This window comes from Canis lupus, chromosome 32 (assembly GCF_003254725.2).
Source record: "Canis lupus dingo isolate Sandy chromosome 32, ASM325472v2, whole genome shotgun sequence".
NCBI classification, from domain to species: domain Eukaryota; kingdom Metazoa; phylum Chordata; class Mammalia; order Carnivora; family Canidae; genus Canis; species Canis lupus.
The window spans coordinates 307,965-335,537 of record NC_064274.1 but is presented as its reverse complement, the minus strand read 5'-3'; the positions used below and the strand labels follow the sequence as shown (position 1 = coordinate 335,537).

Sequence of the window (27,573 nt, the reverse complement as noted above, 5' to 3'; positions counted from 1 at the left end):
TAGGTCCTAGGATGGAGCCCCACATGGGGCTTATCTGGCTTCTTGCTCAGCAGGGAGTTTGCTTGTCCCTCTGCTCTTCCCCCAACTAGTGCATGCATGTATTCTCTCTCTTTCTCAAGTTAACAAAAATCTTAAAAAACAACAACAACAACAACAACAAAAACTTCTACAAGAAAGCATAAGAGAAAATTCTAGTGACCTTTAAATTAGGCAAAGATTTCTCAGATACATACTAAGAGCACAATCCATAAAGAAAAGTAAAATAAAGTATACCTCATCACATCTGCTCTTCAAAAGACACTATTAAGAGAATGAAAAGAGGGGCACCTGGGTGGCTTAGTCCGTTAAACCTCTGATTCTTTTCAATTTTTATTTATTTATTCATGAGAGACACACAGAGAGAAGCAGAGACATAAGCAGAGGGAGAAGCAGGCTCCCTGTGGGGAGCCTCAAGTGGAGCTCAATTATAGGACCCCAGGATCACGACCTGAGCCAAGGGCAGATATTCCACCACTAAGCTACCCAGGTGCCCCATGCTTCTGATTCATGATTTCAGCTCAGGTCATGATCTCAGGGTCATGAGTTGGAGCCCTGCATCAGGCTCCATGCTGACAGTGGGGCCTGCTTAAGATTCTCACTCTCCTTCCATCCTCCTCTCCCCTATTCCCCCCTAATCCTGCTCATGTGCACACACTCTCTCTTAAAAAAAAAAAAAAATTCATAATAGATGTAAGAATTAACTGCACATCTTAAAATTTTAAAAAAGAGAGAATAAGATAAACCAGAGACTAGATGAATATATGTGAAAACATCTGATAAATAATAGTTTTTAAAATCATGATACTCAGGTCCTTTAAAGTTCTAACAGTTACTATTTTAAATTATGATTCACTCTTTAGTGATGGTTCTTACTAAGATTCTATAAACAATATTTTGGCATATCACTCACACTTTTGCACCCCATGTAACTGAATTAGTGGTGTTTAAATACATATACATATAATGTGTTCCAAATTATGTTCTGCAGGCTTCTAGTGTCCCAGAAGATATTAATAGATGTCTTATGATCACAGAACCAGAAGGAAACACAAGGTTATACAAAATTAAATAGGTTTCTGCACTGCTGGATTTCTAAGTCTTTACTATGCTGATTTTCATTTCTTCATACTGCAGATATAGTATGATAACCAAATCTAGTCTTTTTGATTTTATTCAGTCTAACTGCTCACATTTAGAAGCTATTCCTACCTTAAATCCTATTTATTTTCATAATAATTACACTGACTTTCCAAAATGCAAACAACTTTCTCTTTATTAAATAACTGGTGGATTTTTTTTCTACCACAATCTTTTTTTTTAACCATTAGAAAAACTACGTAATTATCTCTTGAAAACATGAAGCTTGTTACCCTCAGCTTAAAGAATTTCTTAAGCCAAAAATAGTTTTCCTAACTATGACTAAAATTTTCTCTCCTTGGTTCTTCTACATCTTTTGTTAACTTTTTCTAGGTAGTTTATAACTGATACAATGAATAAGAAATTGTTTATATACATTTTCTTCTCTTTCTTAGCCTTAGACTTCAAGCTAGGTATGGTTCTAGGTATGGGATTTCTTTTTCTTAGCCTTAGACTTCAAGCTAGGTATGGTTCTAGGTATGGGATTTCCATTTCCCGTGGAGTACTGAGTCTCAGTACCACATCGGGCTTGATTTCCAGCCTCAGCCTCATCTTTGGTTAGTGTATATAAAGATTTATGCCAAAATATGATCTTTCCTGTCTGGAAACTCTTTATTTGTTGAATGTGGACGCTGGAAATCTACTTGATGCTGGAGAAACTTAGCTTTAAGAAATACTGGAGTGGACAGCCTGGGTGGCTCAGCAATTTAGCGCCTTCAGCCCAGGGTGTGATCCTGGAGACCAGGGATCGAGTCCCATGTTGGGCTCCCCGCATGGAGCTTGTTTCTCCCAACACCTGTGTCTCTGCCTTTCTCTCTGTGTCTCTCATGAATAAATAAATAAATAAAAATCTTAAAAAAAAAAATATATTGGAGTAAGATGACCTTAATCCTAGAGCTTAGAGGGTTTGCTTTGTTTTTATTTTCAGTCTTTTTTGTTATAAATATGCTAATATTTGAGCCTTATAAATTTTTTAAAAAGCTTTGATATATACATACAGATCTCAGTTGCTATTAAGACAAATACAAGTTAAAATAGCAGTGAGATTATTTTTACCTACCAGACTAAGATTAAAATTAAAATAATAGTACCAAATACTTTTTTTTTTTTTTTTTTTTTTAAGATTTTATTGCTGAGCCACCAGGGCTGCTCAAGAAAATGTTTTTTAAAACAGAGTGACTGGAGTGCCTGGGTGGCTCAGTTGGTTAAGCACCTGACTAAATTTCAGCTCAGGTCGTGATTTCAGGGTCATGAGGTTAAGACCTGTGGAGTCCCACATCAGGCCCTGCACTCAGATTCCCTCTCTCCCTCTGTCCCTCTCCCTGCTTTTACGCACTGTCCCTAAGTAAATAAATAAAATCTTAAAAACAAACAAACAACTATCCATGATAGGCAAGGATATAGATTAATTAGCTTGCTTATATTCTATCAGAGGGAAAGTAACCTAAAAAAGTGGAAATTTGGCAAAAAATACTACAACTTAAAATGTTCAGACCCTTTCTTTATCAGGCATTCCTACTTTTAGGAATTTATGCTTTTAAAAACACCCCCACAATTATACAATGTTTTATACTAGGATGTTTTTTGTAGTAGTACTTTTAATAGCTAAGAAGGAAATCCAGCTTCTGCCACGTACGAATATAATAAGTCCAGGATCACACCCTGAGCTGAAGGCAGATGCTCAACCACTGAGCCACCCAGGCATCCCTATTTCTTTTCTAATGAGTTCAAAGTATGTTTCAACAGCTCTGATTAATGAGCAAATCACTATTTTTAGGTCGTTGCAAATCATCTGCTTTCCACCCAGGTCATGATCTCAGGGTCCTGGGATGTGGCCCCATATGAGGCTCCCCACTCAGTGGGAAATCTGCTTCTTCTTCTCCCTCTGCCCCACCCCTGCTCATGCTGCTTCTCTCTTCTCAAGTAGATAAAATGTTTTAAAAATATATTAAAATTAATCACTATTTTGAAGTGTATTATTTATACTTCTAGAAATAAAATTCATTTTTTTTAAATTTGAGAAAATATCTCTCAAAACTATTTTTAGGGGCACTTGGGTGGCTCAGTTAAGCATCTGCCTTCAGCTCAAGTCATGATCCTGCAGTCCTGGGATCAAGCCCCACATCGGGCTCCCTGCTCAGCAGGGAGTCGGCCTCTCCCTCTCTCCATCCTCTCCACTTGTGTTCTCTAAGTAAATAAGATATTAAAAAAAAAAAAAAAAAAAAGATGGGACGCCTGGGTGGTTCAGTGGCTGAGCATTTGCCTTTCACTCAGGGCATGGTCCCACAGTCCCAGGATCGACTCCCACATCAGGCTCCCTCCATGGAGCCTGCTTTCTCCCTCTGCCTGTCTCTGCCTCTCTCTCTGTGTCTCATGAATAAATAAATAAAATCTTTAAAAAAAAGAGAGAGACTATTTTTAAGAATATAAGTATGCTTTTTATCTATTGAACCTGGGTTTTAATGCTAAGTACATATTCTTCTATGTTGGGCATTTTAATCAGAACTTTCTCTCTAGCAACTTAAGATAAACTCAAAGCAGTCAAGCATACTGCAAGGCAATGAGAAAGCAAATATAGAACTTATTTACCTAGAACAATTAGATTGAGCTATTTCAGATACCTTTGGTCAGGCATCAAAATGGTCTTTCCATTTTAATTATTTTTGAGAGTAATCTAAAATTAATTATAAGCGTCTCTGACTTCTTAAACAAAGAAACATAATTACAAGCTTTCTTAGCATTTAAATTTAAGTCCTCTCCAAAATTTTACACAGGGATGTCTTAGGTGTTAAATGAAGTAATGAACATAAAAGACTGCTTAGTACATGGCACCTATAAATGAAGTAATGAACATAAAAGACTGCTTAGTACATGGCACCTATAAATGATCAATAAATGTTAACAAACTTTAGTCTATTACCAAGATTCTTATGACTTTTTGTATTATTCTTCTATCAGGCTTTTGGATGTCATTTTTATCATAAACGTTTTTAACAGACCATTCAAATTTTGCAGATTTTAATTTGCTACTGAGCAAAAATTTGATCATTAAGCTGGATACTAATATAATTTTTCTATAACAAAAAAATCACACAGGCTTGAAATCAAGACTGAGTACATGGACCTTGCAACTTCTACTTTTGCTAAGGAAAGCTTAGTACTTTCTGTTAATATTCCAGATGGCTGAAGTTTCTGAATAAGTGATTTCTCTTTAATGAAGTGCTACACTTACAGACAACTGAAACCAAATGAAAGGAAAACATATATAATAATCAAGTTCCAAACCTTACAAAGATTTAGCCATGTTTTAGGCCCAAAACACTGTCATATATTTTTTAGTTGATAGTTACCAAGCAAAAATTTTCTGGCACAAGAATGCTTAACTTGTATTTAAAAATTATAGATCTCAAAGACCATTAATGCCATTTATTCCTTACTTAAAAAACCAACTCAATGCATATACTTGTTCCTGATTTTCCATTTCTCCCCTCATTTATTAGAACCCTCAGTGTTTTAGCTGGGCACATGACTGTTTACCTAGACTATTTTCCAAGTCTTTTTTGCCTCTAGGCACAGACAGTGATTATATTCCAGCCAATGAGTTGTTAGTACCTTCTAGGTCATGTCCTTGTCCTTAAAAGGAAGCTATTTGTTCTTCATTCCTTCCCTGAACTTGGAACTTCAACCTGGTGTTAATGAGGCAACTTCAATAATTCCAACAAGAGCAGCATCCTAGGGGATGGCAGAACAAGATAAAAAGCAACACCTGGGCCTCTGGACCACCCTGAGGAGGACTACCCTATCTAATTGCTTTCTAATTGGACTTTAATTGGAAAAAGACATAAATTTTTATCTTTAGACCCATTTTCTGGCCTCTGTTATATAGCTGATGCAATACCTAAACTAATAAACTCATTTTACAGAAGAAATTAAGGCTCAGAAACAAAGCAATACACCCCAAAATAAACCCAAGCTATAGATGTCTCACTCCAAAGCCCATACTCTAATAGCCTATTTTGTCTCCTACTCAGAAAAATGTGAATCTGAGTTACTGTTGCAAACTACATGGACCACGCGATTTTTTATATATATATATAAATAGGGAGACAGAAATGCAGTTTTCTTAAAGATTTTATTTATTTAAAAAAAAAAGATTTTATTTATTCATGAGAGACAGAGAGAGAGAGGCAGAGACACAGGCAGAGGGAGAAAGAGGCTCCATGCAGAGAGCCAGATGTGGGACTCGATCCCAGGTCTCCAGGATCAGGCCCTGGGCTGAAGGTGGCGCTAAACCGCTGAGCCACCTGGGCTGCCCTGAAATGCAGTTCTTATGAATACGTTTTACTTACACTACAGCCTACTAAGGACCCTAATAAACCTTTGACTTAACTGCTCAGCCAGAGTAGTCCCTTGTTCTAAGAGCTGGAGCTTTACTTCGGGAAAGCCGTTCAATTAGAAGCTACCGAAAAAGAAAAAAATCAAGTATTAAAAAATAGCACCTCAGAAAAAATAGTACCTCAGAAAAACTTAAAAATATACTCAGTTTAAAAAAAAAAGGATTTTATTTTTACATAATCTCTACACCCAGCATGGGGCTCAAACCCACAATCCCAAGATCAAGAGTTGCACACTTTACTGACTGAGCCAATCAGGCACCCCAATATATATACTCACTCTTTTAGAATTAACTTGGTTGAGATAATAAGGACAAACTGGAACGGACAGAGATTGGAGAGAAAAAATATGTCAGTTCATTGTAACAGACAAGGCATAAGAGTAAGAAAAATATATTAGGGTGGTGGTAATGGGCAAAGAGCTGAAAGGATAAATAAAGCAAAAGAATAATTCAAAGAACTGAATTTAAGAGGTTGGGGCTCTAAAGAATGAAACATCTGGAATAGCCACTGTTTGGGATTCAACTTCTACAGCTTTTCCTTAAACAAACATGTAATCAAACATTATTTTTTAAAAGATATAATTAGAAAATCAAAAAACAGCAGTGATTAAGCTATCTGAAGTTTGATATCATGAATCAGCAATCATTCTTCTATATATCAGCAAATACTCTGGGTTTTGGCAAGGACAAAGGTCAAAGGACCAAAATATCTGAAGAATTCAGTATCATAACCCTAGGTGGGCGATTTCATTCATTCATTCAGCAAATATTAGAGTGCTGCTACTGTCATGGGAGCACTGTCATGATCAGTGCAACCAGAAAGTAGCAGTTCAGAAACTAAGCATTTAGAAACTTATACAACAGCTATATAATTTTGTATTTATTTAATAAAAAAGGGCTTAATATTTTTATACACATGATTATGTATACGTATAGTCATTCCATTTTCCTAGCAATTCAGTTTTATTGTATCTTACAAAAGTATTGGTCTGTGATTAATTGCATAAAAAAACAACTAAAGCAACTGGTCTTTAACCACCGACAGCTGAAATATTATTAAATATTGAGAAATATTATTAAAGTGCTTAACATTTTGCAAGGCACTGCAAAATTCTACTCTGGGGCAATAGCCAGTAAGCCACTATGGAAGGTATCTATTCTAATGAAAAAATAAAGACAAGGAGACTACAAAATAAAGACTAGAAAGATAAAAAGAGAAAGTAATAGGCATGACAAAGGAAATATCAGGAATATGAGATAGTGATTAGGTGGAGAGTACTTTACATAACCTAGTTGGTCAGAGGGCCTCAAGTCAATCACTGATTTGGATATAGTCCGAAGTGTGGGTAATGCGTAACAAGAACAAAGTAGGGAAGCAGAGTGAATATTTATGTTACTACCATCAGAAGAGAAAAAGGCAGTATTTTAAAGGATAAATTTATTCACTGTCTCAAATGGGATCCTGAGGTGAGGGACTTTGTTACTACCAACTCACTATCTCAGAAACCAACCAAAGAAGCCAACTTGTAGTTTGAAGCAAAATTCATAAATTAACTGGGTTTGAAGTCACAAACTCTTGTCTGAGTACTACGCAACACTCTCATCAACATGATGGGAGAGCTGGAAAGGAAGTAAAAGGTTTAAATCCCACATATTATAATACCATCTTCTTATCTAAAAATTAACATTTTGCTGTAATTATTGATCTAAAGAGTGACTTACAATACAAAAGAAATTAATCCAGTCTACTTTGTTAAAAAGTCAGAAATGCGGATGCCTGGGTGGCTCAGTGATTGAGTATCTGCCCTTGGCCCAGGGAGTGATCCTGGAGTCCCAGGATCAAGTTTTACATCGGCTCCCTGCATGGAGCCTGCTTCTCCCTCTTCCTGTATCTCTGCCTCTCTCTCTGTGTCTCTCATGAATAAATAAATAAAGTCTTAAAAAAAAAAAAGTCAGAAATGTTTGTCACTAGGTTTTTTACCAAAACAGTATTATCTCAGCAGACTACCAAGGCACATTTCAGGTGACCATTCTATACCCTTGAAACAAGTAACCTTCCTGAATTTCACTGCCTGAGTAGAGAGATATAAATATAGCCAAGACATGTTAAGGTCACAGAACAGAAAACTGGTAACAACAAAAGAAGATACTTTAGCCCATTTGCTTCAAACAAAGAAATTTTTAAAATTGTGTGGGGAAAAATCTGTTTACTAATTAGTGAATAGAAAAATCCTAATACCGGGACACCTGGGTGGCTGAGCATCTGCCTTCCACTCAGGGCGTGATCCTGAGGTCCTGGCATGGAGTCCCACATCAGGTTCCTTGCAGGGAGCCTGCTGCTCCCTCTGCCTGTGTCTCTGCCTCTCTCTGTGTCTCTCATAAACAAATAAATAAAATCTTGAAAGAAAGATAGAAAAAAAAATAAAAGAAAGGTCCTAATACCTATCATTAAATTTTCTAAAAGATTTATTTACTTATGGGGGGGGGGCACAGGGAGACAGAGAGGATCTCAAGTAGACTCCCCACTGAGCACAGAGTCTGACCTAGGGCTCAAGGACCCTCAGATCATGACAGGAGCCAAAACCGAGTCAGCCACTTAACTGACAGACACACCAAGGCACCTCTATTAAATTTTTTAAAAAACCAAAAATCTTAAAAAAGAAATTCATTTGTATAATGAACATACTGGTAATTGCAAAGAAAACATTCTGGAAGTTTGGATGCCAAACTTCACTAGTGATTACCCCCAGTAATGGGAAAAGAGACTATGAAGGGAAGAAGGAAGAGGCAATTTTAGACTACATACTGATATGAATTATTTATAATAAGCATGTTTTCACTATTGCTTCAGTAAATAAACAGTAAACATTTAAAGAAATTTCCAGGGACACCTGGGTGGCTCAGTGGTTAAGCATCTGGCTCAGGTCATGATCCTGGGATTGAGTCCTACATCAGGCTCCCTGGAGGGAGCCTACTTCTCCCTCTGCCTGTGTCTCTGCCCCCCCCACCCCCTGCCATGTCTCTCATGAATGAATAAATAAAATATTTTTTCTTAAAAAGTGACTTTTAATATGCAAAGATCTCTAAGACATATCAATGAAAAAAATAAGCTGCAAAACGCTATAAATAGTATATCATTTATGAAAAAAGATAAGTTCATACAAATATATAATTCTATATTGTACAAATGCAGAATTACTCATAAAACTCTGGAAGGATTTATATCACATTAAGAATCACAGTTATTTCTGAGGGCACCTGGGTGCCACAGCTGGTTGAAGGTCCAACTCTTGGTCTCAGCTCAGGACGTGATCTCATGGTTGTGAGACTGACCCCCACGATGGGCTCCTGCTCAGCATGGAGACTGCTTGGGACTTCCTCTCCCTCTCCCCCTACTTCCGGCTCACACAAGTTCACTCGCTCTCTCTCAAATAAATAAGTCTTAAAAAAAATCATGGTTATTTCTGGAAAGAAACTGAAATTAAAGATGGTAGTCAAAGGGGCCTTAAACTTTACTAGTATTACTTGCCATTTTGTGTCATGAAAAAATTAAAAAGCTAATTAATAAAATAATATGTATAACAATGCAACTCAATGAGAGAATTATGTATCAGAATTCTTCCTTGAGGGGATCCCTGGATGGCTCAGCGGTTTGGCACCTGCCTTCGACCCGGGGCGTGGTCCTGGAGTCCCGGGATCGAGTCCCACATTGGGCTCCCGACATGGAGCCTGCTTCTCCCTCTGCCTGTGTCTCTGCCTCTCTTTCTCAATCTCTGTGTGTCTCATGAATAAATAAATAAAATCTTAAAAAAAGAATTCTTCCTTGTTTTCAGTAATAACCATGTGAGATTCACAATTCCACTTAACAAAAAAAATTTGAAAAGGACAAACCATCCCACTAACAATTGGTAAATGGAGCATAATCAGAATGACAACCTAACAATGTGAATTTAATATCTGCTTTATTAACCAATAGTTCCATTTATTCTCTTCAGATATACATAAAGGAGACCAAAAAAGAAGCAATGGGAATATGAGTGACTAGGAAAGGAAAAAGTGAGATAAGGAATGGAAAAATGAAAAACCACTGAAAAGGAAAAAAAAGGAAAGCGACATAAAACTAGCATGCTGAAGGTACATTTACAATTTAAAGACACTGACATAATGTATTTCCTGACAATTGCTAATAGAAACCCCTAGTTTTTTTTTTAGGTATTCAGTATTTAACTGACACGCAAAAATGAAGAACAGGAATGCCAATTACAAAAATCTAATTCAACCATTCAGTCATTTATTCAATAAGTATTTATCAAGCATCTAATACCAACACATTTGATCATATAACTGTCATGAAGCTTAAAACATAGTTATAGCTCTCCTGGAAAGAACTTACCCAACCATGACAACTGTAGGACTAAAATAATTCATGTTAACCAAAAATCAATTCATTTACATTGTTTTATGGAACAAAAAAATATTAGTGTTTTAGAACACAAAAAGAACCAGAAATTTATTTTAAATTGAATTGAAATCTAATTGAATTGAATAGCTCAGAAAATTTTACCAAAAAAAGCAAAGGTCAGTCTTATCTTGATGACCTAAATATGATCTAAAAAAAAAAAAAAAAAGTGGGACCATTACAAACACCAGTCTCTTTGCAAAATAAATCCAATGAATCTAACACAGTCTATTTCCATTACAGTTAACAGTAAGTCAGCCAAGGTAATATGCTGCTTCATTTATTCTCCACATTTTCTCTAAGAAATGACCGTTTTCCAAAAGAACATTCTTTCCAAGCAAGGCATCATTACAAAACTTGTCTACCAACTAACCTAACACAAATGCTGGTATCTCTAAGTCTTAGCATGACAAAAGTTTTCAAATTAATGGTACAATTTTTATACAAAAATGTTTATAGCATTTCTGCCTGAGGTACAAAAATATAAGCAGGCCTTTTCTATAATTTCCACAAAAGACAAAAAAAAGCAATGCAGTATAAACAATAGACGGTAAATATGTAAGGAGAGAAAAATGGTACTTGCTATCAGCAAATTTACACAAGAAATACTTCTTTTTTTTAAATTTTTATTTATTTGTGATAGTCACAGAGAGAGAGAGAGAATGAGGCAGAGACACAGGCAGAGGGAGAAGCAGGCTCCATGCACCGGGAGCCCGACGTGGGATTCGATCCCGGGTCTCCAGGATCGCGCCCTGAGCCAAAGGCAGGCGCCAAACTGCTGCGCCACCCAGGGATCCCCACAAGAAATACTTCTATTCTCTCCTAAAAGATAATTAGATTCAAGAGTGATTACAATTAACCATCAAACCATAAAGCACCAGAACTTATTTTATGTTCTTTAGAACACTCAGATCTACAAGGTTTCTTTTTTTTTTTTTTTTTTTTTCTACAAGGTTTCTTGAGGAAAAAAGGGATCTGGTCAAATAAAATTGGTAAACACAAATTACTTTATATCTCCATCTTGAAAATATATTTTTTTAAGATTTTATGTATTTATTCATGACAGACACAGAGAGAGAGGCAGAGACACAGGAAGAGGGAGAAGCAGGCTCCCTGCAGAAAGCTCGACCTGAGACTTGATCCCGGGACCCCAGGATCATGCCCTGAGCCAAAGGCAGATCCTCACCTCAACTGCTGAGCCACTCAGGAGTTCCCATCTTGAAAATATTATAAGCTGCTTAATAAACCTTGTATAAATATTAGATTTTTTTGTTTTGTTTTTGATCATCACACAGCATGCTTCTTTGGGAACAAATTTAAGTACATCCACTCGTGTTTTTTGGAACATACCTTGGACAGGTGCGTGTGTGATTCTAAAATTGCCCTTAACAATCTATATATATTAACCTTCAAAAAAGCCATGCAATTTTCAATAGATACTATACTACTTAATTTATTTTTTTTTTAATTTTTATTTATTTATGATAGTCACACAGAGAGAGAGACGCAGAGACACAGGCAGAAGGAGAGGCAGAGACACAGGCAGAGGGAGAAGCAGGCTCCATGCACCGGGAGCCTGACGTGGGATTCGATCCCGGGTCTCCAGGATCGCGCCCTGGGCCAAAGGCAGGCGCTAAACCGCTGTGCCACCCAGGGATCCCTAGATACTACTTTAAAAGAATGTGAGACATCGTTAGTTGGATACAGAAGTGATCAAAACACAAATCATCATTACGGTTTTATCTGACACTGTTATTGCAAGAGAACCAAGAGACAGTGACCTGGTTATGTAGAATATGAAATTCGAACCCAAACAGGACTTTTGGACTACAGGACTATACATTTATAGTAAAGTGGTATAAAATATGCTTGACTAAACCAACACTATGTCTAAATTTAAGCACATATGCCTTAATAACAATTTTTATTATAAGAAAGTACAGCTGTCTCTATATTGTTAGCCCTTTTGCTTTTTAAGCCAGCTGATCAAAGTTTGATCTAAAAAAATATGACTTCAGGGTACCTGGCTGGCTCAGTCAGTGCAGCATGGGACTCCTGATTTGGGGTCGTGAGTTCAAACTCCAGGTATGACCTGGAGATTACTTAAAAATAAATAAATAAATAAGTAAGTAAGTAAATAGATACAATTTATCAGTATAGTAATTCCACACACTTTTTCTGGACTTAAGCAACTTTCATGCCTTGGATACAACTTGAGAAAAGAAACCCCCTATGATTTACCATCAAATGCTTTGATTTTTAAGAAACGAGCTTTAAAAAAAATAAAAAGTTATTAGTTGAAAGGTAGATGGAAAATTAAATATGTATGAGCATTAAAAAACTAAGGATTTTTAGTATAATCAGTGTTTATTGGGCAGCAGGGTGGCTCAGCGGTTTAGCGCCGCCTTCAGCCCAGGGCCTGATCCTGGAGACCCGGGATCAAGTCCCACGCTGGGCTCCCTGCATGGAGTTTGCTTCTCCCTCTGCCTGTGTCTCTGCTTCTCTCTCTCTCTCTCTCTCTCTCTCTCTCTCATGAATAAATAAATAAAATCTTTAAAAATAATAATAATAATAATTAGTGTTTATTTGCACCCAACCTAGTATGCCCAGACTAAGGAGGCCTCTAGTCACCAGAAATCAGTGCCTTTCTCTGAAGCAGAAAAGCGAAATCAAATTTAAAAGTATTCGACTTTAAGGAACACCTGGCTGGCTCAACTGGAAAAGCATGCGAACTCTTGATCTCAGGGTCATGAGTTCAAGCCCCACAATGGATGTAGACATTACTTAAATAAAACTTAAAAAAAAAGTATTTGACTCAAAAATATGCAGTGTAGTGAGGATAAAATTCTATACTTAAGATATTCATAACTTTATAGAATTATTCATTATCATATGATACAAATACAAGTATTTACTACTTAGTCTCTAGAGAACATCCTAATACATATCAAAAGTTACTCTTAACTGACAGTATGAAAAGTTAAGTACTATAAAATCAATAATAAGGGCACCTGGCTGGCTCAGTTGGTAAAGCATGCAACTCTTGATTTCAGGGTTAAAAGCTTGAGCCCCAGGTTGGGTATAGATATTTAAAAATAAAATCTTTACAAAGAAAGTCAATAATATAACTCTAATACACTTAGAAGATCCTTAAGTTCACTAAAGTGAAAACAGGAAAGCTGTAAAAGCACAGTAAAGTTGAAAAATCTCTTCAGTAAAAAGTTTGACAAAATGGACATCAATCATTCTAGAACTTTGATTCCTAGAGTCTTTAAAAAGTACTGTTTAACGAATCCCTGGGTGGCTCAGCGGTTTAGTGCCTGCCTTCCACCCAGGGTGTGATCCTGGAGTCCAGGGATGGAGTCCTGTGTCAGGCTCCCTGCATGAAGCCTGCTTCTCCCCCTGCCTGTGTCTGCCTCTGTGTGTGTGTGTCTCTCATGAATAAATAAATGAAATCTTAAAAAAAATAAAATTAAAAGTACTGTTTTAGCACCTAGTAAGTTGTGAGCTGCTAGGACTATAGATCTGGGATTTCTTTCTTATAACACTGTAATTTATTCATTCATTCATTCATTTTAGAGACAGAGAGAGAGAAAAGAACGAGTAGCAAAAGGAGAGGGGGGAAAAAAATCTCAGGCAGACTCCTTACTGAGCATGGAGCCCAATGCGGGGCTCTATCTCACGATCCTGAGATCGCGACCTGAGCTGAAATCAAGAGCTGCATGATTAACTGAGCCACCCAGGTGCCCCTATAATTCATCACACAAATACTTACTGAATATCTACTACTATGGAAAAATAAAGATGGGGATCCCTGGGTGGGTCAGCAGTTCAGCGTCTGCTCAGAGTGTGATCCTGCGGTGCTGGGATCGAGTCCCACATCGGGCTCCCTGCATGGAGCCTGCTTCTCCCTCTCCCTGTGTCTCTGCCTCTCTTTCTGTGTCTCTCATGAATAAATAAATAAAATCTTAAAAAAAAAAAAAGATTAAAATACTTACAAACTCTTCCTTAAAGACATTTAAGAGTCTAGAAGAAATGAAACGTATACAAATGGTAGAAAGCTTAAGAAATACACAATCTAGTTAAAATGTGAAGATTGCTCAGAGGGGAAAGATTATCTGCAGTTTGGTGGAGGGGAAAAATAAGGGTGGATTTAAAGGACAGTTATGGGCACCTGAGTGGCTCAGCTGGTTAAGCATCTGACTCTTGATTTCATCTCAGGTCATGATCTCAGGGACCTGAGATCAAGCCTACATCAAGCTCTGCACTTTATTGTGGAGACTGTTTAGGATTTTCTCTCTCTTACCCTCTGCCAACTCCCCACGCCACCCACCACCTACCACATGCTTTCACATACTCTCAAAAAAAAAATTTAGGGGGGTGGGGGTGACTGGGTGGCGGGCACTGAGGTGGGCACTTGACGGGATGAGCACTGAGTGTTATTCTGTATGTTGACAAATTGAACACCAATAAAAAATAAATTTATTAAAAAAAATTTAAAGGACTGATGGACTTTAGGGGTGTCTGACTGGCTCAGTTACTAGAGCATGCAACTTTTGATCTCAGGGTTATAAGTTGGAGCCCCATGTTGGGTGTATAGATTACTCAAAAATGTTTTAAATCTTTAATAATAAATAAACAAGATATAAAAAAATAAAGTAAAATAAAGGACACATAGATCTTAGACAAAGAGGCTTTCTGGAGAAAAGCACGAAAGATGGAAAACCACCATGAAAAGAATTTAATTTCACAGAAATGAAAAAAATTATAAAATACTAAACAATAATGTATCAGTTAGAGGTTGCCAATTATAGCAACTTGGAATATCCAGATGAGATCAAATCACCAATTAAAATATCTAAAATTGTACCACTCATTTTACTGATGTCCTAAATACTTTCAAATTAGTGACCCATGACCCCTTTCACCTGTTATATTTCCCAATGGAACAAGATGGTGAAACATTTTATCCATACTGCAACTTGGAATAAACTATTAATTCTCTTCATAAGACAAATTACTTTTCCAATTTTGAGTATACTCCTCAAAGTAAGAACAAGGATCCTCACTTTCCTTTCACTTTACACAAACAACATACACGAGTGATAATCAAGCTTCATTTTGAAATCACAATGTAGGGATGCCTGGGTGGCTCAGCAGTTAAGCCTCTGCCTTCAGCTCAGGGTGAGATCCCGGGTCCCGGCCTCTCTCTGTGTCTCAAATAAATAAATAATAAAATAAAATAAATAAAATAAAAGATTTTATTTTTATTTATTCATGTCAGACACACACAGAGAGAGGCAGAGAGACACAGGCAGAGGGAGAAGCAGGCTCCATGCAGGGAGCCAGACGTGGGACTCGATCCCAGGTCCCCAGGATCAGGCCCTGGGCTGAAGGGGCACTAAACCGCTGAGCCACGGGGGCTGCCCTAAAAATAAAATCTTAAGAAAAAAGAGAAATCACAATGTAAAATTTATGTTGTTTCACTCACTATGGCAAGATCAGTATTCTAGTCTCAGCTCTGTAATACTGTGCAAGTCGCTTCAGTGCTTTGTGCCTTAGTTTCCTAACGTAAAACGAGGTGGGGGGGGGGTTCAACCTGGATGATCTGCAAAGGACCTTCCAGCTTTAAAATCCTATATTCAATTATATACCATCTTTTCTACAGAAGTCGTTGTGACAAGGCCAACTATTAAAAAAAAAAAAAAGAAAAAGATAGTCTTCCTCTAAAATCATGTATTACATTTTTTTTTTTATTAAAAACTACCCTTTACTGAGCACATACTAAGTGCCAGGCTCTACTTCTTATTTCACTTAATCCTTATTTACACCCATAAAAGCAAGTGGTTCCCTTACTTTACTCACAGGGTATTATCCATCTCTTGCCAGGTCCAATCAAATTAGAGGTGGAAGACAAGGATTCAAATTAAAGCCTAAATCCAAAGCGAGCTCTAATATACTATACTTGATGCATCAAACGGAAAATATCAGAAATAAAATAAATGAACAAAAGCTGAAGAGGTGGGCTGTGACTCTGGTGATCTGGAGAGAGCAACAGTCTTATAACAAGGCAGCTCGGGTGCCTTGTAGCCATGTGGAAGCAGACGAAAGAAGCCAAATATCAGTCGTGTATGTCTGTGTGTGTGTGTGTGTGGACATGGACATGAAATCTCCCAATTTTCAAATAAAGGAAGAGAGATTCATCAGCTTTCAACTTCTGCTGTAAACAGTTCTAATTCAGATCTGTGAGGTTGATTTTGATACTTGTAATTTTCCAAAATTCCCGGGTAAGTATTAAAATATGAGCATCAGCAAGAAGACCTAGGCTAAGAAGGGAAACCATATTTGAATCCTGGCTTTGCTACTACTAGTAGCGTGACATTGGTCAAGTCACTTCACCTCTCTAAACCACATTTCTTCATTTGTAAAGTGAAGATACTACCATCTATCTGGCAGGGTGGTTAGATTAATGGAGAATGTGCACTATAAAGAACTCAGCATAGTACCTACTTCAAGATAAGAGCTTGACAAATGAAAGCTATTATTATCTTTCAAAATCCCAGTAACACAGAACGTAGGATCTATGTTCACAGACATCCCAATTATGTCTATGACTACTCCCCAAAGTTTACCTTTAAAATGTCATGCTTGGTCACTTTCCTGTATATCTGAAATCATTCTCAATTAGCTTATTTTTAAAATGTCACATGCACTCATTTCTAATAGAAACTAACCGAACTTCAAAATAAATTTATCTTAAACCTAAACGCTGAACCAACTATCAAATACTGTTTTCCGTGGCGAACAGGTTTTTAACGTGACGCTGCAAATCGTGTTACCGAGGAAGGGTTCAGACTTCTGAATCGGGTGAGTAGAAGGGAAAGTTAGGGATGAGTCCCAAAGCAGTTTGAGCGCGAAACAGACCTCCAAGTCCAAGCGAGTATAGCTGGGGGAGCCCGAAAAACGAGGCCTGAACTGGTGACACCTGGCAGAACGATTTTCCTCCAGTTGAAGGGACGGGAGCAGGTGGCTTCGTGCCCCCAAACTATCATTTCATTCTTAGCCACATGCTTTCGTCAACAGCTGGGTTTTAACCCTTCTTGCCACCTTCCCCCATGACCCACTGCAGGCTGCGACGGAGGGAGTAGGACCTTAGGTTCCTCTCGGCCTCTGGAGACAGGCGGAAGGGGGCAAAGGCCCGCGCGGCGGAGACAGGTCGAGCCACCTGCGCCCAGGGTCGAGCCCTTCCCGGGCGGGCCCCCCCACCCCCACCCCCACCCTGTAGAGCTTCGGGGCGCGGCCGCGGCCACCCGGGCCGAAACGCCGCGCAGGGGGCTGTGCTGGGGGCGTCAGGAGTGGCGCGGGGGTCCCAGGAGAGAAAGGGAGGCAAAGGGAGAGGCGGGCGCGTGGACTCCCGGCCCGTGGTGGGGCACGGAGGTCACCTCCCGGGCCCCGAGTCGTCCGAACCCTTCCCCAGTCCCGGGCCCATCGCGCTCCTCTCACCGTCTCGGCCTCTGTGTGCTGGGGCCCGGCGCTCTGACCGCCCATTACACCGCGGAGGAAATTCATCTTTCGCTCAGCCACCGGCTCCGCAGGCCCCGCCGGGAAAGAAACGGCGACTTTCCCTGCCCTCGGCAGGGCCCGGCCCCTAGGCCCGCTCCCCGCACTCGCCGGCGCGGCCACCAACGCCTCCCACCCAGGGGCCGCTCCAGCCTCCTAAGCCCGGAAACAGCCGCCGCCGCCAGTCTAAGTGCGCGTGCGCGGGGACGTGGCATTACGTGGCGGCCCGACGGGCGCAGGCCAAAGGGGGACGGAGGCGACGGGGGGCCCGCAGCGCGTATCCAAGCCCGCCCACTGCGCATGCCCCGCCTCCCTGGGCGGACACGCCCCCTGCCCCGCCCCCCGCCGGTCGGTCCCGCCGGCCCCGCCGCCCACGCGGTCCAAGCGCGGCCCCGCAGCCGTGGGGGATCCGGGTGGCGGGTCTTGGCTTGCGGGGAGCTTGGCTGTCGCCGAAGGGGCCTCGCCGCCAGCTGTCGAATCTGGGGTCCTACTCTGTTGGGTCGACAGCGGAATTGTCCTTCGGCCGACGTTACAGGTAAGGGGCCCGGCCCTGGGAGGGCTCGTTGGGCCTTGCGGTCCCGCGATGCGAGCCTTAGGGCCTTCTGAGCCTCGTAAATCGCATTTCTTTACCGGGCTTTGTTTAGCGGTAAAAAGGGTGCTAGAGCCCCCTCATTCCGTTGCCACCGGAGGGCGCATTTTCCAGTCCTTGCTCTCCAGACCTGTTACAAAAGGGATTCCTGGATCTGAACACCAGGTACTCCGCTGTTCTCCAATGGTGCGAAGTTGAAACCGATCGAGCCCTGCGCTTAGTTTATGAGAGAAAACGCATTGATCTGTAGTGTCATTTTGGCAGCTAATTACGTAATATTTCGTTATTACTTCTCAACCCCTGCATTTTCAGTGTTTTTTTTTTTTAAACATGAAAAATGTCTTTTTTTTTTTTTCCAAAATGGTATGCCCTGCCCCTTTGGAAATGAGATTGCCCAGGTGGCTACACCTGCTTCTGGAGTAGCCTTGTAAATGTCTTGAGCGCAGGGTCGAGTTAGCCTACTGATCCATACACCTCTTCACTTGGATCCCCTACAGGTCCCGAATTCAGCATTTAAAATTGAACTCATCATCTTCCCCAGCCTACATTAAAGGGGGGAAATAAAAAAGAGAAATCACTATGCTTCTTTGTGCCTTACCAGTCTCAACAGTACCACTAGCCAAATAATTGCCTAAACTAGAAGGAGGACACTGGGGGGAATCTTATGTTCTGGATTTCTCACCCACCTGTCCAGTATTCAAGCTCTTTAATTTCTATTTATAGAATATTTCTCAAACAGGTCCTATGCTCTTCATCCTTGCTGCCTTTGACATAGTTTATGTTCTCATAATTTTTCACCAAGATTATAGCAGTAGCTTCCTAACTAGTTTGTCTGCATTCAAGCCCTGGCTTCTGTCCAGTCCAGCCTCCAGTCCAGTCACCCTTGGATGAGCCTAACAATGACAAAACATCTGTCCATGTAGGTACTCTTCTTAAAATCTTCCCGTGGTTGTCCATCTGCTCCATAATAAAATCTAGTCTCTGTAGCTTGGTATACAGACCTGTTATGTTCTGGCTCCTATCTTTCCAGCTCCTGCCTCCCCCACGTACTCTGGAATTTTGCCGGGATATGCCCTTCCCCTCCCACCTCCTCATCAAGGAAACTCCTACTGATTCCTTAAGATTTAACTCTGGCACCATCTGAAAGCTTTCCCTGAAATTCAGGTACCTGTGTCTATGCTACCACTTTGCAGTTGTTAGTATGTGGAAAGCACTCAATAAATGCTTGTGAAGCCTACTGTTTAAGGGCAGGACTATGTTATTTATTCATTTTTGTATCTTCACATTTTGGCGCTGGCATAAAAGGTGATATTGATGGATAAATGAAGAAGACATTGTGTATATTTGAATATTTTGCTAAGGAGGAGGGTCCTTTTTTCATCTCTGGGGTGGAATTGTAGATAACATATATCACCGAGGCTCTAGTGAAAGTTCCTTTCCTACTGCCAAGGTATTAATTAAGCATGGGTGACTTGGAGAATGGTTGGGATCATACTGCCCCAAATCCTGTGCTCTAAGCATTGTCTTCTGCTTTAAAACTGGACACTTGACATTTAATTCAGACATTTTCCATGGGGGTATTTGTTGCAACCTTAAAAAAGTGACCAATAAACACTCAGCATTGTTATTACCAAGTAATGTTTGTAAAGAATCACTCAGTCCCTAAGCCCCACCCCTTCCTGATGAGCTTCTCACCTTCCTCCTGTGCCTCACTCAATCCCCATCATCTGCATTGGGGCTCATGGATTTCTACTACATGGATTCTTTCCTTTTTTTTTTTTTTTTAAAGGATCTTATTTATTTATTCATGAGAGACACACAGAGAGAGGCAGAGACACAGGCAGAGGGAGAAGCAGGCTCCGTGAACAGAGCCTGATGCAGTACTCAATCGATCCCAAGATTCCAGGATCACGTCCTGGGCCAAAGGCAGCCACTCAACTGCTGAGCCACCCAGGCATCCCTACGTGTATTCTTTCCTAATAAAGCAAACAAACAAAAATAGTGCCTGACATTTTAGCTAAATAAATTCCTTTAAGGCACCAACCTGGTCAAAGTGCCCTGCTTTGTTTTAAACTGGTGAGTAGGTCAGTAACAGCATATGAATTTTCCTTCCAGTTGACCTGTTTTCTTCCCTAACAGCATCCCCCTGGCAGGAAGGACTGTGGACAGGAGGGATGGACAGTTGAGTCCAGAGAAGGTGAAGATAGAGCCCTCAAACCCCCCACCCCCGCCACCCTGACCTCATAGTCTTGCCTCTTGGTGTCTGGCAAGGGGTGGAGCTGCTCACCACTTCCAGTCTCAAGAGGAAGCAGAGGGTTCAATGGCTACTTTGTCCCTCATTTGGGGTCTGAAAGAGGAGCAGAGGCATCATGACTAAGGAATAGCCATGAAATGGACTCGTTATTTAAGAGAAAGAGAGTTACAAGTGAATGTACTTTCACTAATTTTTTTTTTTTTTTATGATAGTCACAGAGAGAGAGAGAGAGAGAGGCAGAGACATAGGCAGAGGGAGAAGCAGGCTCCATGCACCGGGACCCTGATGCGGGACTTGATCCCAGGTCTCCAGGATCGCGCCCTGGGCCAAAGGCAGGCGCCAAACCGCTGCGCCATCCAGGGATCCCAACTTTCACTAGTTTTATAGAGAGAAGTCAGGGACCATGTCTTGTGCCTGTTTGTACCTTTTAATCATTTAGTAGAATTCCTTTAATACGATAGATGTTCACAAACCGTTTCTTTAAATAAAGGAAAAGAAAACATGTAAAAATCCTGACCACCTGACTTAGGCCATTATGCTTCAGAATTTCATAAATCTAAATGTCTGGGATAAGAATTGCCACAAATCCTTATAATACATGTAATAAAAATATTTAGCTTGGGTGTCCTTGGGTGAATAAAAGTGATTTCCCTTTAAGCCAAACCTGATAACAAAGCAACTAACAAAATTTGAAATTCATTTTTAAAATTGCTTCCTCACAATCCCCTACTTCAGTGTCTCTTCAGTGGCCCACTTTCCCCATTCTTTCTTACTTTCTAGTGGCAAACTCAACAAAGCAATGAAATACAATTGCACAAGATTGTGTTTTGGTTGGAAGGTTGGTAGTGTGGTGGAGTATTGTTACCTGCTTAGAAATTTGTATTTGAAATACACCATACACAGATCTCTAAAGACTGCAAAATCAGTGTCCAGAAACATTGTTTGTTTTTTTTTAAAGTCAGCTCTATGCATAACATGGGGCTCAAGTCATGACCCTGAGATCAAGAGTCACACACTCTACCCACTTAGCCAGCCAGATGCCCCCAAATATTGTTGATACAATTATGCATTACTATCCATTAACCAAACATACAGAAAAATAAATTACTAATGATGAAGCAGCTATTGAAATTCATAACCAATCAGGGATCCCTGGGTGGCTCAGCGGTTTAGCGCCTGCCTTCGGCCCAGGGCGTGATCCTGGAGTCCCCGGATCGAGTCCCACGTCGGGCTCCCTGCATGGAGCTTGCTTCTCCCTCTGCCTATGTCTCTGCCTCTCTCTCTGTGTCTCTCATGAATAAATAAATAAAATTTTTAATAATAATAACAACATCAAATACATAGGTGGTGTGCCTTATTTACCAGTCTCTGTCTATTAAAAGTGTGTTGCATAAAATACTTTACTTAATCCTCACAACAACCTTATGAGATGGGTAGTGATAGTAGATGGTGAAACAGGCAGAGCGTTATTTGCCTGATACCCTACAGCCAGGAAGTGGCAGAGCTAGGACATAAGTCTGAGATATGGCTCCAAAGCCTGTGCTGTTAGATACTATGCTATCCAGACTCTTCTGCACCCAAGGCAACCATCATGCACTAGGTAGAAATATGGCCTACAAGTCCCTATATAATCTGACCCCTCTGTTATCCCCCTGACCTCATCTTCTGCTGCATTCCCTCCACTCCAGGCACACTAGCATCTTGTTTCTGAAACTTAACTCCCTCTTTCCCTTGTTCTTTTCCTGTATTGGGGATGCTTGCTACTCCAGTTCTCTGGAGGAATGGCTTGCTCCTTCACCTGTTTGATTAGGTATACTCAAGCGTTACCCAGGTCTCTCCTGACTATTTTAAGTTACAGTTTCCTCATACTCCTTCTCCCTCTGCTCTGCTTATTTTTCTCTGTAGCACTTGCCAGTCTGATACATTATTTTCCCATATGTGTTATTTTCCTATATTTCATCAGCTATAAGACACCATTAAGTGTCCCTCAGAGAAGGAAAAATATTAAACCGTGCCAATTGTCTGATGCATCTACCACAAGATGCATCCCAATTTCAGGTTTCACAAAATGTGAAAAGATGTTTATTGTAGGACTAATGGAGTATAGTATATATTTTACATCTTTATCTTGTTTATTGTCTATCTCCTCATTGCCAGCAGAATGGGAGCCCCTAAGGGCCGTAATTTTAGTCCTTTTGTGAAATGTTTTATCCTCAGTGCTTAGCACAGTGTCTAACACATAATAGGCACTTGGTAACTCTAAAGGGTGAATGAACTCCCCAGATGAAGAAATTCCTGCTTTCAGCCTGTGTGCAGGGAGCAGAAATTCTGCAACGTTGCTAAGCGTTGCATGGTGGCCGGACTTAATAGAGTCTGCATCGGGGTCCTCAGAAAATTTTATTAACATGCTAATTTTAGTTTATGAATATTTTGTTGGCCGTTAATGACTAACTTAATAATTAATGTTTAGTCATATGTAAAAGTAAATGTTGTGTGGGAGGAAGAATTTATATTTTTAGAACTAGATATCAGCCCACTGGGAGAACCATCTCAACCTCCAAATGGCTAGCTTACCTTGCTTGGAGATTCACACTGATGAAATGGTTTTCTTCTCTTTCCTCCACTCCTCCTCCTCCTCCTCCACTCCTCCTCCTTTTTCCCTTCCTCCTCCTTTTTCTAAGACAGGTAATATATTCACATGGTTAAAATAAAAAGTACCAAAAAGTGTATAGTAAAAAGTTCCCCTGGTATATTCCGTGGCCGCCCAGGAAATCAATGTAAACTGTTCTTGTTTATCCTTTTAGATATACAAATATGTATATTTAATATCTCTTTCTCTTTTTTTAAAAAAATAACATAGATAAGGGACACCTGGGTGGCTCAGCGGTTGAGCATCTGCCATTGGCTCAAGGTGTGACCCCAGGGTCCCCACGTGGAGCCTGCTTCTCCCTCTGCCTGTGTCTCTGCCCCTCTCTCTCTCTCTGTGTCTCATGAATAAATAAATCTTTTAAAAAATTAAAAGAATAATAATAACATAGATAAATGTAGCACATTGTATATACTGTCCTATACCTTTTTTCCATTTAATGTATCTTGGAGATTGTTCCACATCAATATATAGAGGGTGGTACATATCTTCAACCTTTCTTATTGTGTCCTGTGAAGTGCCTTTCAAAATATGTTTTTATTTTTTATTTTTTTAAGATTGTATTTCTTTATTGAGAGAGAACAAGCATAAGCAGGGGGAGGGGCAGAGAGAGAAGGTGAAGCAGACTCTCTGCTCAGCAGGGAGCCTGATGCGGCTCCATCCCAGGACTCTGGGATCATGACCTGACCCCAAGACAGATGCTTAACTGACTGAGCCACCTAGGTGCCCCTCAAAATATTTTTTTAAAGTCCTAAGAATTCATGGGACACCTGGGTAGCTCAGCGGTTGAGCGTCTGCGTTAGGCTCAGGGCATGATCCCAGGGTTCCAGAATCAAGTTCCACATCAGGCTCCCTGTATGGAGCCTGCTTCTTCCTCTGCCTGTGTCTCTGCCTCTCTTTCTTCATGAATAAATAAATAAAATCTTGAAAAAAAAAAATAGAGTCCTAAGAGTTCCTAAGGAGACGAGGGTGCAAGAAAGAAGGTTCTGGGACCCCATCCTGTTCCATTCTATCGATTTCATTTGTTTACATTGCTGATTTCATTTGAACAAAAAGATTGAGAGGCTAAAACTTTGGATGGCCACCTCTCTTAGGGGATGTGAAATGTGATCAAGGCATGGACTCAAAATAGTCAAGGAGCCTCACATGCTCTAGAGTCTAGGGTTCAAATTCCTGCCCTACCTGTTAAGAAAGGAAATAAAGGTGGCTGTTAGGATTTTATTAGAGAATATCTTTAACATGCTTAATAATTTAATACCAGAGGGGCCCCTGGGTGGCACAGTTGAGCATCCAACTCTTGGTTTCGGCTCCGGTAGTGATCTCGGGGTCTGAAATCGTGGCCCAGTTGAGATCTGCTAGAGTTTCTCTCTCCCTCTCCCTCTATGCCTCCCCACACTCACTTTCCCCTGTGCTTTTTCTCTCTAAAATACATGAATCTTAAAGAAAAAAAAACACTTCAATACCTGAAACATAGTTAAGTACTCAATAAAAGAATGGACAGCCAGATCATCTTTGGTATGTATTAGCATTTTCTTAAAAACCAAACATGTAGGGATCCCTGGGTGGTGCAGCGGTTTAGCGCCTGCCTTTGGCCCAGGGTGTGATCTTGGAGACCCAGGATCAAATCCCACGTCGGGCTCCCAGTGCATGGAGCCTGCTTCTCCCTCTGCCTATGTCTCTGCCTCTCTCTCTGTGTGTGACTATCATAAATAAATTAAAAAAAAAAATTAAAAAAAAAAAAACCAAACATGTAAAGATAGTACTTAACTGAAAGTATATTGGCTGATGTTACTGGAATGTCTGTTACTTCAGATATAGCTTGATCTGGGGCATCAAGACAATGTCCCCAGGATCTGGGCTTTCTCTTTCTGGGCTCTGCTGTTTTTATCTGTTTCTTTCTCTGGCTCCTTACAGGGGCAAGATGCCTGTCAGCCCTATAATTTCCCAGGTCCAAGTTCATCAAGGAAGACTCCTAACCTCTCTCATGACTCACTGCATCTGGCTGAGTCATGCACCCATGTGTTGGGCCAGTTCCTGTAGTCCAGTGTGTGAGATGCACTGATTGGCCTTGATTCACACACCCACCTCTAAAACCAGCAGTGAGAGTCCTCAGTTCACCTCAAATCGTAAGGCATAAGAACAGGGGAACAGGGACTTTATTCAAAGGAAATCTGGAATACTATGCCAGGGGAAAGTTTATCAGGGTAGAAAAAAACAATAGATGCTCACTGTATGCCCTAATGGACTTGACTGCCAATTTATTTTTGAAAAATATTTTTTCCAGCAGTGCTACTAGCATATTGCTAACCTCAGTTCTGTTGCTTTGCAAAAGGTTCAAAAGATCATGTTGCATTATTTAATAAAAGTTATTTTACACTGCATTGTATTTCTGTCTACAAGCAAAGCTGTAGCTTTACTCTTTAAAAACAAAACAAAAAAACAAAACAAAAAAAAAACTATGGTCCAGTGTGTTTTCATTTTTAAGAAAATACAATAAAGAGAATTCCTTACTTAGGAAACATCTAAATTGGGAAATCCCATTTTCAGTTCCAAAGGACTTTTTATAAAACTATGGAGGGACAGATTTATCAGATCCAGGACTCAGCACTCTTGCCTGCTGTGGAAAATTTGCAGTGACCTCCCCACCACACCCCCTCTCTTCCAGCTAGCTGAACAGGCAGGTCTTGAATAGCCAGGATGGGTTTTTACTGTCCCAGTCTCTAGCTAGACCAAATCCTTTGAAGTTCACGATACTGGCTGATGCCAAGATTCCATGGAAGCTTAAGATGGTTTATTATGGAGTCACTGTCACCTCCACCAGCAATCCATGATCCCAGAGCAAATTGCAGCTGACCTGTTTCATTTGCCTGAGTCTGTGGCCCAAGTGAGTATGTGTGAGGGGTTGGGATGTCAGGGGACTCTGTAGGGTGTCTCTTGAGATGAGAGTACAGTCTGTGAAGGCAGATTGGGCCTCCGGGCCAGCAGGATGGTTAGCTTACCTGGACCAGAACTTTTCAAAGCTAGCCCACACCTCCAAGTCCATTCTTTCCCCAATTCCAGCCCTTTAATGAAGTTGAATAAAGTTGCCAATGGCCTGTGGTTGATGAATACACCACATGTAATTGGGGTGGGCTCAGTAACTTGCAGATATTAGTTGAAGGGACCAGCACTGAAATAGGCAGATTGAGAAAAGAAGAGGGAGTTGGGTGAGGATATAATTCTCTGCCAGCAGCTCAGTTGTCTATTGCAGAGAAATGGAAGCTAAGATCATGAGCACCAAGAGGCAAAGAAGAGAAGTCTTCTGTTTGGCTTGACCATTGCCTGATGCTGCCTTGGTGGGATCTCATAAACACCACAATAGTTGTAGGTAGTATAAAGAGCTAGAAGAGCTGCAGCTTGCTCTCCCACCACTCTCTGTACACACATGGCTTTTCCAGGGCAGGACCACAGCCTATTGGACTGAAGTGCCCCAGAACCAAGTCCAAAAACTGCTCTCTCTCTCCTAGGTATATGAATAGTGACTTGTAAATAGCTCAGAGTCCAAGGTTCTAATAGGTAATGGCCTCAGCCAATCTCTTTCCTGTGAGGGCCCTGCTATCTAGGTCTGGTTCTAGTATCTGGGTCAGAGCAAACTGACTATCCTGGTATTTTGGTACTTACTTCATGGTATAATAAGTTTCAAGATCTTTGTTTTTAAAAAGTTCACATTTTACACCTTTTAAAACAAATCAATAAAACTACACATTCAACACATTTCCTTTTAATAGAGGTGAGCAATTCCAAGCTTTGCTGTGTCCTTGCACACCTGGCAAGGATTCAGTGCCTTTTTGCAGTGTTAGCTCCCTTGCCTGCCTGGAGCTTTTAGAATCTCATCCTCTGGATTGCTGCTCAGCTCCCTAGATTAGATTTTTCCCTGCCAATCCGGGAAGGATGGTCTCTCCCTTGGGATTCTCTTCCCCAGCAGAATGAGCCACTTTGCTCAGAGCCTTTCTCTGGGAATCCGTATGCTCTCTCCCTCTTTTTGGGGGTGGGATGGGATGGGGAGCTGGGGTTGCGAGGTGACTGATAAAGAGAAACTGAGAAGGGTTTCTATGAAGGAGAGGAGGCAAAGAAGAGGAAGGGGGTAGAGTGGCAAGAGATCTGAGAAACTCAATGAAACTGCTGACTAATCTCTGCCACTAGAGTATTACACACACACAAACAGTTTTTTTCCCCCAGTACTTAAAATAGCTCGGCATAGCAAAATATTGAAAACAGTTGTGCTTGGATTCTTGAACTACTGATTCAGCAAACACTGAGTCTCTGTCCTCTGTGACAGGCGCCACTATAGGTACTCTCCTGTGTGTGGGTCACTCTGGAAGGCTAGAAATCCTTATTCTGTTTCACAGAGAGAAGCCTGGGCTTCATCATGGCATAGGCCAGAAAGGCAAGTTTTGTTTGCAAACCTAGACAGACCTGGGTTTTCATTCTAGTCTTGCCACTTTTGAACAGT

General features: G+C 40.5%; 2 protein-coding genes across 4 annotated transcripts in view; one reads left to right on the top strand and one right to left on the bottom strand.

Annotated features, from left to right (window-relative positions):
* USO1 (USO1 vesicle transport factor) overlaps window positions 1–17,882 on the bottom strand; it is an 89,870-nt gene extending 71,988 nt beyond the window's left edge. For both annotated transcript variants that reach the window (XM_025427774.3, XM_025427781.3), the window contains exon 1: window positions 17,535–17,882. In XM_025427774.3, coding sequence (XP_025283559.1) covers window positions 17,535–17,600 — 66 coding nt within the window. In that variant the 5' untranslated portion in view covers window positions 17,601–17,882. The remainder of the gene's footprint in view (window positions 1–17,534) is intronic.
* A 27-nt stretch (window positions 17,883–17,909) lies between these two features.
* G3BP2 (G3BP stress granule assembly factor 2) overlaps window positions 17,910–27,573 on the top strand; it is an 87,005-nt gene continuing 77,341 nt past the window's right edge. The window contains exon 1 of one of the 2 annotated variants that reach the window (XM_049105042.1): window positions 17,910–18,126. The gene's annotated coding sequence lies outside the window, so the exon portion shown is untranslated. The remainder of the gene's footprint in view (window positions 18,127–27,573) is intronic. The other variant, XM_035709514.2, reaches the window with a different exon arrangement.